Raw genomic sequence first — 14,039 nt, 5'->3', positions numbered from 1 at the left:
AGAAAATGTCATAAAATATAAAGTAGAACGTTTTGATGTGGGGAGAGTGGACGGAAGGACGGAGCTGAACCCTCAAAGCAATCAAGGCGTCAGGCAGTCAGGCGCGGTTTGGGAGGTTTCTGCGGGTGATTCACCTGCCCCCACGCTCGCTGCCCGCCTGCCCCTGGTTCCAAGACTTAGGAAAGAAAGAAGAAGAAAAACACTGAGACCCGGCGCGCGGCCCAGCCTGGCGCCCCGCGGGGGTCGCGAGGATGCTGGGGACCCAGATTCCGCCCGGCGTCCAGGGCCAGAGGGCCCCGCTGCCTCCCACAGCCTCGCATCCCGACCCGGGCCGCTCCTACCTGCGCGGCCGCCGGGCGGTGCTGGGGCTTCGGGCTCCGGCCGCATTGTCGCCGCAGCGCCAGCCCCGCCCCGCCTGCCCCGCCCGCCCCGCCGCAGCCCCGGCGGCTCCAGAGCGGAGGTCCGCGCCGAGCGCAGGTGAGCCCGCGGGTCCGGGCCGACTCGTCGGGGATTGGGGGCCTCACCGGGGAGGGGGCAGGCCAGGCAGAGCTCCCTCGCTCTCCTGACGTGCCGCCCGCTCGCCGCCTCGGGGCCCCGCTGTGTGCGGATCCCCTTCCTGGGCTGCCGGTCCGGTGGGGGGACCCGGCCCGAGGGAGCGGGAAGGCAGCTGGAAGGACTTCCCAGGGAGACGGGCTGCACATGCAAAGCAGGAGGTTTGCCTCTAGCCCCGTTGGGGAGGAGGTGCGGGCCACAGCCCCCCACCCCCACCCCGAACTTGAGGGCCGGCTGTGGAGCTCAGATGCTGTCCCAGGAAACTGGAAGCCACTGGGGGCCGAGCTGAGCAGGAGTCCCTCGGGTGGGTGTGGGAAGGGCCCACGGGATCCCTGGCGGAGCGTGGGACCCGGAGGAGTGGGGAGCCTGCACCAGAAGGGGCCCTAGGGCTGGTCCCGGGGGACAGGACGCAGGCTCCTGTAGGTGGTCAGCACTCGGGGACTGTTACAACTTTTTGCATTGGGCAGTTTGTGGACAAGGGACAGCACTCTGCCAAAACTTGGGGTGCCCTCTCGCCATGCCCCTGGTGAGGACCTTTGCCTTGGGTGGGGGCGTCTGGGCCTGCAGGAGGTAGGAGGGCTACACGCCAGCCTGGCACACAGTAGACCTGGAGAAGGTTCCGTGCCCAGCAAATCTCTTTCCACGCCCAAGGCCCTGGAAGGTCTGAACACCTGGGCACCTGGGAAGGGAGGGAACAGCCTCGACAGGCACCTGGTGGCAAGTTGAGGTCCCACCTTTTCTGGGATCTGTGGCCCAGTAGGTGAGGCCTGAGGCCAGGCAGGAAGGAGGTGGGCAGAGCTGAGCCAGAGGGAAAGCCAGGATCTGTGGAGGGGCCTTGTGCCCAGGTAGGGGGCAGGTGGGCAGGTGGTGGCCCAGTTTTACGGACCTGCCTTGGCAATGAGTGGGGGAAAGAGCATGGGTATACCCAAGTGGCCTTCAGGTGCCACTTCCTCCTCACCTGTGACGGCCCTCTAGGGCAGGCGAGACCAGGTGCTGGGCAGTAGACAGTCCCTCCCCAACCTTTTCATCTGGTTCTCAGCCCCCTTGCTCTTAAGCACCCACCCAGGGCCCTTGCTGGGATCTGGGCAAAACCGAGTGGGCCTCATCCACTTAAACTCCAGGAAAAACTTCTGGAGGAAGCCGCAGGGATAACAGTGGGGTGGACTGTGGGGAGGTCAGTGTAAACAAGGCAGCTACACCTTTGTCCTGGGCCTTCCAAAGTCCAGTCTGTAAGCTGCATGTTAAGGAAGGCTCACGCTGTGGCCTTGAGGGCTCCTTGGCTGCAGGGACCTCTTTGTTGATGGGGTGACCCCTCCCCCAGCCCCATGGCTTGCAGGGTGATACAGGGGCTTCTGGGTCCCTGTCTGTCTTGGAAGTAACTAAGGTGGGAGGGAGGTGGGACACCACCTGGTTGCCCCTACCTGCTGCTTGATCTTGGCAATCCCTTGGCCCCTCAGTTTCTCCATCTACTGTTGGGCATGACCTCAACATCAGGGGCTTTGGGGAAGAGCAGGGGAGGGGGAGGGAGCCGGATCTGTGTGCCTGGCCTCCCTTTCCTCCAACCCCACCAGGCCCAGGCTGGCCGCCCACTTCTGTTCACATGGAGCTGGGTTTCCCTGGGGACCAATGGACTGGCCCAGCCCCGCCCCCATCCCCTCCTGGCCACAGCTCACACTGGGGGGAGGGGGGGAGGCTGGGCCGCCTCCTGGACCCCTGCCCCCTTGCCCTGCCTTCCAGGGCCGGGCAGCCTCGGTCCACTGCTGGGCTGGGAGCAAGAAGCAGTGGCTGCCCTTGGAGAGGTGGGTATCCAGGGCTGCCCACCAGGGTGGGAGCAGGGGGGAGAACTAAATGTTGCCCCATTGAGGAGGGAGAAACCCCCGAGTACCAGGAAGGCTCTGGTCTGCCAAGGTGACCTGGGTCTGACCCCAGGCATGGTGGCCTCCCTGGAGAATGGAGGGTCCCAGGGCTCCAGGCTTCAGGATTTTGAGGGGGCAGCAGAAATCGGGGAGGATTTCCTGGGCCTAAAATGTGGCTGAGGTTGGGGCAGAGGGGCCCAGGCAAAGGGGGAGGAGAGTGAGGGTGCTGAGCCTCGGGGCCTGGAAGGGAGGTGCCGTCCATGGTGCCAGGTGCCATTCCTCTGGGCTCCCCTACGCATGAGGGTTCCCAGCTCCAACGCAGCCTCTTTGAGAAGCGCCCCCACTCGTGTCTCTCTGTGTCTCTACCCACAGCCCTCATCAAAGCCCTGGTCCCCATAGATGCTCCTGTCTCCCTGCAGGCAGCTCCAGCTGGGATGGCAGCTCCAGCATCTCTAAGGGTCTTGGGGGGTCCAGCCCCCCAGGGGGCACCCTAGGCCTTCCACAGCCAGCCGCCTGTGTGCCTGCCCCCCACCCATCTTCGGGCCACTCACCATGGGTGGCTGCTTCTCCAAGCCCAAGCCAGGTACCTCCTCTCTTCTCACCCTTTCCCTTCCCCCTCCCTCTGTCGCTGGCTCCCTCCCTCCCTCTTCCTGCCACCTTCCTCCTGCCCCTCCCCCTGCCTCCGAAGTAGGTCAGGCTGGGCTGCAGCCGAATGTTAACGCTGTGGGCAGGAGTGGGGGGGGCTGGAGCCCTCTTTATTTGGGGCTTAGGGTGCTGGTGGTGGGAATAACAGCGGAATCTTTCTCGGAAAGGGGAAGGGAGGGTTCCTCCTGCTGCTGGGTCGGAAAGAGGAGCATCTCCCTCAGCGCTGGGGAAGGGGGCTCCGGGGACATCCTCAGCCACTGCATGACCAAAGGCATGCAAGATACCCCTCTGAGCCTCACCTTCTACCCCTAAAAAATAAGCCTGACCTCTCAAAATTGCTATGAGGTGGAGTGGACATGTCCTAGCCCTTTTCACCTCTTCTGACCCCATGTGACCTTGGGCCGCCTCCTGGGCCTCTCTGGACACACTTCCCCATTTGTAGAGGAAATCCCCACCCTGGCTGGCCCAAGCAGTCCCAGCCCAGGGCTGGGGGGCGGGCAGGGTGCTGGGGGATGCCTAGGTCTGCTCTCCACGGAGACCCTTGTGTGCTGGCTCTCCCTCCAGCCCCCACTTTCCCTCTTCCCTCCTCACGACACCCGGAAGGCAGGGGTGTGCAGGCCTGACCCAGATGAAGAAACCAAGGCTGAGAGAGGCCTCTGTAGTGCACCCAGGGATCGCTGGCCAGCTCGCCCCAGCTCCCCTTACCTGATACCCATCAGCTCCATTACCTTGGAGCCCATGAGCCTTTTCTCCTTTTCCTGGGTCTGAGGGAGAACTTGCGGGCAACAGGAGACCTGCGATGCCCTGCCAGGCAGAGGGACCCACCTGCGCCTGCCCCATGACTCCCATGCTGCGGACACCCAGCCCTAGGGCAAATGATGTCCCTTGTCTTGACCCCAACTCTCTCCCATCAGAAGCAGACAGGAGGATGCTGGCTGCCCCATATCAGGCTCCTGTAGGACTGCAGAGCTGACAGGAGGTCCTGGCAGAAGATGCCACCTGTAGGTTCCTTTAAAGGACCCCAAAGGGCTGGTCTGCCTCAGACCCCAAGCCCCAGGACCCCCGGCCCCAGGACCCCTGGTATAGGGCTGGTCACTCCTACCACACCAGGGACAGTGCTAAGAATTTGGGCTCTTGAGCCCAAATCCAGCCCTGCCTGTTCCTGGCTATTTGGCCTTGGGCAGGTGACTTCACCTCTCTGAGCCTCTGTGTACTCATATGTGAAATGGGACTAACAGTTGTGCCCCTGTGCAGGCTAGTGTGCTTGGCATGGGCCTGGCACGTAGGAGGCACTTACAGGGTGTTATCCCCTCTCTGGGGGGCTGGGCTTCCTGTGGGCTGTGGCAGGAGAGCAGGAGCTTGGGCCCCCGGTGCCCATGGTGGCAGGTCTGGGGTGAGGCTTGGGGAATATCATCGTGTGGGAGTGAGAGCATTCTGGCCATGACAGTTCAGTGAGAGTCAGGAGGGACCACAGGGAGACCAGAACGAGCAGAAGAGGCTTCTGCAAATTCCTCACTTTCCACCTCACTGGCTCCTGTGGCTTAGAGCATGTTAGAACAGTCTTCCTGAGCCCCCTCTGTGTGCCCTGTGCTCCAGGGGCCCCATGTTCCTCAGGAAGTGTTCCAGGCCAGTCCTTTGTAAGCTCAGAACTAGGAGGTAGTGCAGGTCTCTTGGCATCTGGTCACCTGCCTTTTATTAGGCCACTGGTGCTACCTAAAGGCTTTCCCTCTTTGTCATGGCAGCCAGGAGGCTCGGAGCTAACCAATAAAACACAGCTACCCAACTTCACCTATTGAGCATCTACTCTGAGTTACATTTATTATTTCCTTCAGTATCCACTGTCCCAGAAGAGGTAGGCACTGTTCTCTCCATTTTATAATGAAGGTGTCTGCCGAAAGGGTCTAAAGGATCCACCACAGCTCCTGAGGCTCCTGACCTGACGTCTTCCCCCATTAGACTACACCAGCGAGCACCTCAGGGCCTTCTGGAAGGAGGTAGAGGATGAAAACAGCCTGGCTTGGCTGTCCTCTGGGCCCCTGCCAGGCTGCTCCTGTGAGCTGTCTCTCTAATTCTTCTGAAAACATTCTAACACCATTACATAAAGTGTGGAAAATGAAGGAAAAAACCCACCCCACCCATAACCCCCCACCTGACACAACAGCCTCAGCGTGATGTGTTCCTGGGCCCTTCCTGCCCAGCTGGAATCAGGGAGCCACCTTCAGCCCTGTCTCTTGCTGCCTGAGCCTTAGGGGAGGCGGCGGTGGGGGGAGGGGGGCTAGGACAGGAAGGATGAGGGGCCAGACCAGGCTGGGGGAGAGGATGGGCAGGCGTGAGCCCAGCCCCAGCCGGGAAGGGCAGGACAGCAGCCCAGGCCAAGGGAACTGCAGGGGCTAAGGCCCGGAGCTGTGAGCCGGGTTCTTTGTTTCTGGAGGGTCAGGTCTGTGGGGGAGGGGCCTGGAGGCTCAGGGGCCTCGGGAGTTGGGAGGGGGTCTCCTGCCCAGGCCTCGGCCCTGGCCCACGCTGTGCCCCCGGCTCAGCTTCCACGCTCCTTGCAGCAGCAGCCCAGGAGGCCGGATTATCACTGCTAAAAATTCTGTTTATTGTTCCCTTCTAATTAGAAAAATACCCCAGGCACGTGGTAGGGAATTTGGAAAATGCGGAGAAGTATAAAGAAGAAAATGATAATCTCACTAACTCCCCCCAGAGGAGGCCCCACTGGTGAGGGTGGCCCTGTGCCCTCTGCATGCACCACCCAGTTGGGGTTCACCCCCAAGGCCCCTGCCCCCAGCGCCTGGCAAATAATGAAGGATTCTCAAACTGGCGAGAGCAGCTATCTAAAGTTGCAATTATGCTGCATACACTTTTTTTGTTTTAATTTTGAAAAAATTTCAAATCTCTGGAACCCTCGATTCCCCCGTTACCCAGATTCACAGGCCATGCACTGGGCTGCGTCCAGCTTTGGACACACTGTTTCTCAGGCCCCAAACGTGCCCCTGAGTCCTCAGGGATGACGCAGTCCTCTATGGGGGCCACTCCCTCAAGGTCAGCAAGGCTCCAGCACTGAGTTCTCACCTCCACATGGATTCCTGGAGAAAGGGTCGCTTCAGGGTTGAATAAACTTTGTTGTGCCCCCTCACTAATTCTGGTAGGGGAAAAGAGAACACGCAGAAATCAATTTAAGCTCGCCCAGGGCCCCCCTCACCCCCCACCCCCCCGCACCCTGGCTCTGCCTTTTGCTGGTGGTGCAGATAGATGGCTTTCTGGAGGCCCGGGGAGAACCCGCACTCAGAGCTCATGGGGTGGGCCGGGCTAGGGGCTCACCGCCATCCCCCCTGCTCACCCACAGTGGAGCTCAAGATCGAGGTGGTGCTGCCAGAGAAGGACCGGGGCAAGGAGGAGCTGTCCGCCGGCGGGAAGGGCAGCCCCCGGGCCTACCAGGGCAACGGCACAGCCCGCCATTTCCATGCAGAGGAACGCCTTCCCGCCCCCCACCCCTACCCTGGTGCCCAGGACTGCCTGGAGGCTGCTGTCTGCCACATCAAAGACCTGGAGAACGGCCAGTGGGTGCTGGGCCTGGGAGGGGGTGGGAGGCTGAGGTGGGAAGACAGCTGGGAGGCCTGGAAGGGACCCATGACTGGCTCCATCCGGGGCCACCACCTCTGTGGCTCCTGCTGGTCTGGGGCTGCTCTCCGACCTCTGACCTCTGAGGGCAGGCCCTCCCCTCCCAGGATGCGGGAAGTGGAGCTGGGCTGGGGGAAGGTGTTGCTGGTGAAAGACAACGGGGAGTTCCATGCCCTGGGCCACAAGTGTCCGCACTATGGTGCGCCCCTGGTGAAAGGTGAGCTGTCGGTGCCCACGGGGGCAGGGTGGGACCTCCCCGACAGGGGCTTGGCGGCTCCCCCATCACAAGGGAAGCTCAGCCCCCGCTCCACTGGGCCCCAGGCCCCCGTCTATTAGTGGCGTGTCCTGGGCCGTGGGGAAGGGCCAGTGGTGCTGGATACAGGGGTCCTTGGAGAGGAGCTCTTGCTGGTGGCCCAGCCCAGCACTGCCCCCTCCCAGGAGTGCTGTCCCGTGGACGGGTGCGCTGCCCCTGGCATGGCGCCTGCTTCAACATCAGCACCGGAGACCTGGAGGACTTCCCTGGCCTGGACAGTCTGCACAAGTTCCAGGTGGGGCCAGGCATGCAATGGGGTGGGAGCCTGGGGGTGCAGGGTCTGGAGCACCCCAAAGCCCAGCCCTGAACAACACAGCCCTTGCAGGTGAAGATTGAGAAGGAGAAGGTGTACGTCCGGGCCAGCAAGCAGGTGAGGGGGGGGCTTGGGGCTCAGGCAAAAGAGAGAGGTGAGAAGGGCCTCTGGGCCCAGAAAACAGCATGTGCATGGACCCTGTGGTGGGAGGGAGCCTAGCGGGTGTGGCTGGGGAGCAGAGTGAAGGGCTGTGGTGGGGATGAGGTGGCACTGGAGCAGCAGGACCTGGCCTGCTGGGATGGGCACAGGGAACCTGGCAATGACCCCAGCTTCCAGCTGCCCCCAACTCGCTGGCCACCCCCAGGCCCTGCAGCTACAGCGAAGGACCAAGGTGATGGCCACGTGCATCTCTCCAAGCGCCGGCCACAGCAGCAGCACCAACGTGCTCATCGTGGGCGCAGGTTGGTGGTGGGTTGTGAGGTGCAGGGTGGGGTGGGGGATGGGGGGCTCCTGACCCACTGTCCCCTCCACTCAGGCGCAGCTGGTCTGGTGTGTGCAGAGACGCTGCGGCAGGAGGGCTTCTCAGACAGGATCGTCCTGTGCACTCTGGACCGGCACCTTCCCTACGACCGGCCCAAGCTTAGCAAGGTGGGTGAGCGTGAGCGGGGCCAGGCAGGGCCAGAGCCATGTCCCACTGGGCACAGTTAGGTCCACTGGGACCCTTGCTTGCCGCCCCTTGGGGGTCTGGCCAGCTGCCCTCTCTGTTCGTGCCAGGCCCATCTTCAGTGCCCCTGAAAGATCTGGTTTGTCGAGCTCTGTCCTGTAGCTCCTGTGTGACTGAGGCTGCCAGCCCCCAAGACCCCGAGGCCCTGGACCTTGGTTATAATGGGTCAGTGGCCACCTGGTCACTGGCCAGGTGGGGCCGGGCCTGCAGAGGGGTGGGAGCCTGGGGGTGCAGGGTCCTGTCTCAAGCCGGCGTCTCCTGCAGTCTCTGGATGCACAGCTGGAGCAGCTGGCCCTGAGGCCCAAGGAGTTCTTCCGAGCCCATGGCATCGAGGTGCTCACTGAGGCCCAGGTATGGACAATGCTGGGGAACAGGCCTGGGGAAGGCTTCATGGGCACCGTGAAGGGCGTGAGGCCCCTGGAAGTATGGGTATGCTCTGCCCTCCTGGCCCTGCTGCCCAGGCACCAGGGGTGTTCCAGGCCTAGGGGGTCATGGGCCCCAGTGTGTGGGGCCACGGACCGTCTGCTCAGGGCTGGGACTTGGGAGCATTAGGAGGGCTTTGAGGGGGAGGTGGTGCCTGAAACTTAAAGGGTCAGGAGAGGTTGCCAGGAAAGGGAGGAAGGTTCATCCAGGTGGCAGAGCCTCGCAGAGGGCCTCGTGGGAGCTGGGCGTGGGGCGGGACCCGGAGGCCTCGCTCTGCCCGGCGGGGTCACAGGTGGTCACGGTGGACGTGAGGAACAAGAAGGCCGTGTTCAAGGATGGCTTCAAGCTGGAGTACAGCAAGCTGCTGCTGGCACCCGGGAGCAGGTGGGAGGGGTCCCCACGCCCCTGCCGGTATGCGGAGGGCTCGGGGTGCCGGGAGCCCCGCCCCGACTCTTGCCGTGTCTCAGCCCTAAGACCCTGAGCTGCAAAGGCAAAGACGTGGAGAATGTGTTCACCATCCGGACGCCCGAGGACGCCAACCGCGTGGTGAGGTTGGCCCGGGGCCGCAACGCTGTGGTCGTGGGAGCCGGCTTCTTGGGTGAGCAGCTGGGGGTGCGGGCTGGGCCTGGGGCAGCAATGGCCCTGGGAAGTGCAGGGTGCCAGCCCTCCCCGCCTGGCCCCAGGGATGGAGGTGGCCGCCTACCTGACTGAGAAGGCCCACTCAGTGTCCGTGGTGGAGCTGGAGGAGACGCCCTTCAGGAGGTTTCTGGGGGAGCGCGTTGGTCGTGCCCTCATGAAGGTGAGACCCCACTCAGAACCCACTGCCCCGGGCACCCGCCCTGCCCCCCCCCGGCTCTCACCCCTGCCTACCCACCCATCCACCTGGCAGATGTTTGAGAGCAACCGGGTCAAGTTCTACATGCAGACGGAGGTGTCCGAGCTGCGGGCCCAGGATGGAAAGGTGGGCCCTTCTCCAACCCCCGCCGCTTTCTGTCCCTTTCCCTGTGCCCGGGAGCTGCTCACTCCTGCTCTCTGCAGCTGAAGGAGGTCGTGCTGAAGAGCAGCAAGGTCTTGCGGGCTGACGTCTGCGTGGTGGGCATTGGTGAGTGGGGGGCAGGCGGTGGCAGTGAGCATAGTCACCCGCACACGCTCGACAGTGAACTTGGGCCAGTCCCTTCTCCTCCCCCAGCCTGTTTGCACTTCTGTAAAATGGGGACCACAACCGTACCCCCTTGGCAGGGTTGTTGGGGGGTGATGGTACCAGCTTAGCCTGGCCTGGCATGGAGGACACTCCCAATGACCCCTGTCCAGTAACCCTGCGCAGCTGCAGGACACAGAAAAGCCTCTAATTAGTCCCTGCTCCAGCTGAGGTGCCAGTCCTGGGAGGGACAAAGCTGGGAGGTGGCAGCATGGGCTGGGGAGGCTTGGCATGCCAACCCCTACCAGGGGCTTCATGGAGAGCTTCTCAGAGGAGGCTATACCTGAGGCCTGATGAGAAGCCCCGAGGTCTGTGGGGCTCCAGGCAACGAAGACAGGACATGAAGGCACAGGGTGTGCCACCTGCTGGGTGATCGGTCTGGGCTGGACTGTGGGAGTGAAGGGCGTGGTGGTGCAGAGCAGTGAGGCAGGAGGAGGGAGAGGCTGGGGAGTGGACACGGTGGCCCCTGTCCTGCCAGGTGCAGTGCCCGCCACGGGCTTCCTGAGGCAGAGCGGCATAGGTCTGGATTCCCGAGGCTTCATCCCTGTCAACAAGGTGGGGCTGGGTGGGGAGGGCGGGCAGTGTGCTGGGGCTGGAGGTGGTGGGAGGTCCCGCTCAGGGTGCCAGTCCTACCTACGAGTCCCGGTCCCCTCCCCACAGATGATGCAGACCAATGTCCCGGGTGTGTTTGCAGCTGGCGACGCTGTGACCTTCCCCCTGGCCTGGAGGAACAATCGGAAAGTGAACATCCCACACTGGCAGATGGCTCATGCCCAGGGTACCACCAGCCCTGCAGCAGCTTGGGGTGGGAGGCTGTCCCAGAGTCTCAGCCTTCCCCAGGCCAACCCCCTCAGTTGCTGGCCTTGGGTCCTGCTCACTGGGTCAGCCATTCAAGGCTCTGTGGCAGCCTGTCCAGCCAGCCCCATGCAGGTGGTCAAGGCGGCTCACAGAGACCTCCCATCTCAGACCTCTGTCCAGTGCCCTCTCGACATCCCATTTCACCAGCCACAGTGCCCCACCTCGCTGGTCCCTCCACCAGCCAGCCTCTCCTTTCCTTTTGTCCTCAGAGACACATGTTCTGCAGAATTCCTCACCAACCTGTGCAGTCACCCAGGGAGGGAGAGAGGGGTTTAGTAGAACCCGGGCCAGCTCCCTACTCTACCCTTTGGGCCACTTGACTGGCTCTGTGAACCCAGCTGCCTCGTGCAGGCCCCTGGGATGTGGCCGTCTGGGCCTGGAAACCTGGGCTCAGTGGGGACCTGCTGTGGTCTCTGAGGAACAACCTTCCCCCTCCCCTTGGGCGGTCCCTGTGCACACCTGGTCTGGGCCCCTCAGCCGCAGTTACAGCCAGTTAGCTGCCTCGGAGAGAGGACGGCCAGACCCGCTGCACCCTCCTCCCTTCTCTCGGCCTTCACGTTATCTGAGCATCTGTGCCTGAAACCCCACTCCTGGTACCAATTTCTGCTCGGGTCCAAGGTCTAAAGTTGGTGCTAGGTTTGAAGGAACCAAAAGCTACTCATCAGCTGAGTATAATTAAGGTTTAACTGGGAGGGTCCAAGGACTGTCACAGACCTCCAAATACAGGGGTCCAGTGGGGCCTTGTCCAAACTGGGGAGCCACCCACCCTATTCTGTCTTGGGCTCTGAGTGAGGCTGTCAGCTCTGCTTCCCTGGACACTGGTGCCCCATTCGCCCGCCTCCCTCCTCAGACCTGACCTGTCCGGTTAGTTGCCTGTGTCACATCTGAAATGGTCCCGGGAAGCCAAGCCCTTCCAGACCCAGTCCAGGCATTTCATCTTAGTGGCCAGCTTTGGGCCTGGTGTCCCTCTCTGCACCCATTATCTGCGAGCAGCGGTGGACAGTGGGTTGGGCAGTGATTTACCTCTGGGGTGGGGGGGAATAGCCCCACCTGTCAGGCGTCCCCAGAGAGCCGGGGCAGGCAGTGGAGGGGTGGTGAGGGCTCGGGGCGGGGCTCTCACGACCCCGGGACCCTCAGGGCGCGTGGCGGCCCAGAACATGCTGGCGCAGGAGGCGGAGATCAGCACGGTACCCTACCTATGGACCGCCATGTTCAGCAAGAGCCTGCGCTACGCAGGTAACAAGGGGCCCCGGACGCGGGCAGGGCCCAGGTGTGGCAGAGTGAGGAGGCGGGGCTTGGACGTCAGGGCGGGGTTAGAAGCATCCAGGGGGCGGGGCCATGACGGCCGCAGGTGGAAGCAGGGAACTCCCTGCGGGCGGGGCCAGGACCCCCTAAAAGGACGCGGGGGCGGGGCCTGGGGTCCAGGGCAGAGTTGGAAGGGCACTGGGCGCGGACCCCGTGAAGCCCAGTCCCTTCCTCCCGGCCCGCAGGGTACGGAGAAGGCTTCGACGACGTCATTATCCAGGGGGATCTGGACGAGCTGAAGTTCGTGGCTTTTTACACCAAGTGAGAGCAACGGGGTGGGGCGGGGGCGGGAAGCAGCGGGTACGCAGTCGGGAAGGGGGCTCGTCCCGGAGAAGCTCTGCTCCGGAGGAGGGGGCTTCCCTGGATGGTGGACCGAGTGGCACTGGAGGCAGCAAGGCAGGGGCCGGCCAGGAAAGGGGAGGAGGTGGGGACAGCTCTTGGAGGGGGGTGTTGACACCCTACTTTTACACCGAGAAAAGTGACACAGGTAGAGAGTGGGGATCTCAGAACAGGTTCCAGCCCTGAACCCCACTGGGCAGGAAGGCTGGAGCCTCTATGGGGTCCTGCAGGAGCAGAAGCCATGCTGGGCGCTCAGGACATTCCTGAGCGAGAGCCTCCCTGGGCCCCAGCTGGACTCGGGTCTCCAAGGACAGGGGCTGCTGCTGGGCAGTCCTCAGGCTCGGCCACCTCTCCCTGCAGAGGCGACGAGGTGATCTCCGTGGCCAGCATGAACTACGATCCCATCGTGTCTAAGGTGGCGGAGGTGCTGGCCTCCGGCCGCACCATCCGGAAGCGGGAGGTGGAGTGAGTGTGGGCACTGGGTGCCTTGGGGAGGGGGGAGAAGTCCCCCGAGGTGCTGGTTCTAGCTGCCCCCACAGTCCTCCAGTGTTCTCCCCGGCCCCGCCCCCCATCAATCAGCCTGAGGCTCCCAGGGCTATGGTGTGGTGTGGGGCAAGGGTTGTGGTTTGGGAGAGGGGTGGTTATTTATGCTCTTGGTGGGTAGAAGGGAAAGAGGCCGTGTCCAGGGCAGGACCAGTGCTGTGGGGAAGGGTTAAGACCCACTGCTTGGGCAGTCACTGAGCCCGGGACACCCCACTGCACATGGTTGAACACAACCATGGGGAAATGCAGCTAGTGTTGCCCCTGGGGACATCCTGACAGAGTTGTGGGGTGTTGTTCAGGGTCTGAAGAACACCGGACACCAGCCATTACCCTCATCCTGGCATGGTGCTCCTTGGAGTCACCCTGTGGACTCAGTGGCCTACAGAACCCCCACCACCACCACCAAGGGCTGAGGAAAGCCTGGAGGCCACAGGATGGGGGCGGGGGGGCTCAGACTGGAAACGGAGAACCAAGGGGGGACAGGAATGACACACTCTCTCTCCGGCCTTCTCTGTCTCTTCCTCTTGCCTTCGCAAAGGCTGTTTGTGCTGCACAGCAAGTACGTGTGTTCTCTCCTTCTTCCGAGCCTTTCCCATCTCAGCCCAGAGCCTATGCCTGGTGGTCTCCCCCCTCTGCCCAAGTGCACATCCCTGCTGGGCACCAGGGCCTCGCACAGCTCCCTGCTGTCTTCAAGGGCTAGCTGCTCTTGGTGTCCAGAGGGGAACCTGCTCCCTTCTACCCTCACTCCTCCTCCCTCATTCCTGCAGGACTGGCGACATGTCCTGGCTCACAGGGAAAGGATCCTGAGCTTGCACGCAGCGGACTCGGGCAAGCATGTTGGGGCATCAGGGACAGAGGCCAAGCCTGGGGGGCAGGTGCCAACCTCCAGTTCCCCAGGAGCCCCCAGGGCAGAACCTGAGCCCTCTCAGTGCTTGCCTTCGGCTGCCTGGCTCACCTCCCGAGAGGCCTCAGCGGCCTCCAGGAGATGCTCAGCCCCCAAGACGTCCAGTGCCACTGATGGCTTGCAGTGGAGGCGGGACAGACCCTGCCTCTTCTTCCTCTATTGGGACTGGTCCCCTGTAGGACCCTGCAACATATTAGACATTATCTTAAAATTAAAACTCACACATTTGCAGATCTGTGTGACTTCCACTGTAATTGGGCAAACTCTCATGAGGGAGAAAGATGATGAGACAGGCACGACCACAGACCACAGAACGCTCAGTGTCACACCAAGGAAGTTCGGTCTGTGAGCGCCCAGAGGAGGGAGCAACCCCTTTGCTGTCCCCGGGGTTAGGGAAGGCTCCTCAGACCAATGTCTTGGATCTGGATTTTGAAGGAAGGGCACTCCAGTTAGAGGGGACAGCGCACGCAAAGGTTTTGAGGTAGGAAGTGCTTCTTCAGAGGTC

The 14,039-nt window shown here is 62.6% G+C and overlaps 1 protein-coding gene across 9 annotated transcripts; it reads left to right on the top strand.

The window, feature by feature from the left end:
- AIFM3 (apoptosis inducing factor mitochondria associated 3) lies at positions 1 to 13,765 on the top strand. 9 transcript variants are annotated; one of them, XM_032603695.1, is made up of 20 exons: positions 23 to 477; positions 2,828 to 2,991; positions 6,400 to 6,613; positions 6,782 to 6,891; positions 7,113 to 7,222; positions 7,313 to 7,357; positions 7,605 to 7,701; positions 7,776 to 7,888; positions 8,229 to 8,315; positions 8,680 to 8,771; positions 8,855 to 8,985; positions 9,071 to 9,186; positions 9,277 to 9,348; positions 9,426 to 9,489; positions 10,064 to 10,140; positions 10,246 to 10,390; positions 11,581 to 11,679; positions 11,934 to 12,009; positions 12,448 to 12,552; positions 13,398 to 13,765. In XM_032603695.1, the coding sequence occupies exons 2-20, from the start codon at positions 2,961 to 2,963 to the stop codon at positions 13,435 to 13,437; spliced, it is 1,824 nt and encodes a 607-aa protein (XP_032459586.1). In that variant the 5' UTR covers positions 23 to 477; positions 2,828 to 2,960; the 3' UTR covers positions 13,438 to 13,765. The 9 variants fall into 9 exon arrangements, 7 of the variants coding, with proteins under 7 accessions (XP_032459587.1, XP_032459585.1, XP_032459582.1 ...); XM_032603697.1 differs by having other exon boundaries at positions 41 to 477; positions 10,246 to 10,363; XR_004345539.1 differs by lacking the exon at positions 10,064 to 10,140 and having other exon boundaries at positions 11 to 477.
- Positions 13,766 to 14,039: the final 274 nt, after the last annotated feature.

Source organism: Phocoena sinus, chromosome 14, assembly GCF_008692025.1.
Source record: "Phocoena sinus isolate mPhoSin1 chromosome 14, mPhoSin1.pri, whole genome shotgun sequence".
NCBI lineage: Eukaryota > Metazoa > Chordata > Mammalia > Artiodactyla > Phocoenidae > Phocoena > Phocoena sinus.
Note: the sequence above shows the minus strand (reverse complement) of the source record. Positions and strands in the feature narration are given on the sequence as shown.

Bases quoted from the DNA above. Each gene is read 5' to 3' on its own strand.
- AIFM3 (XM_032603691.1), top strand. From the start codon at position 2,961: ATGGGTGGCTGCTTCTCCAAGCCCAAGCCAG. The intron at 7,702-7,775 runs GTTGGTGGTGGG...CCCTCCACTCAG, and splicing joins CGTGCTCATCGTGGGCGCAG to GCGCAGCTGGTCTGGTGTGT. The intron at 9,349-9,425 runs GTGGGCCCTTCT...TGCTCTCTGCAG, and splicing joins TGCGGGCCCAGGATGGAAAG to CTGAAGGAGGTCGTGCTGAA.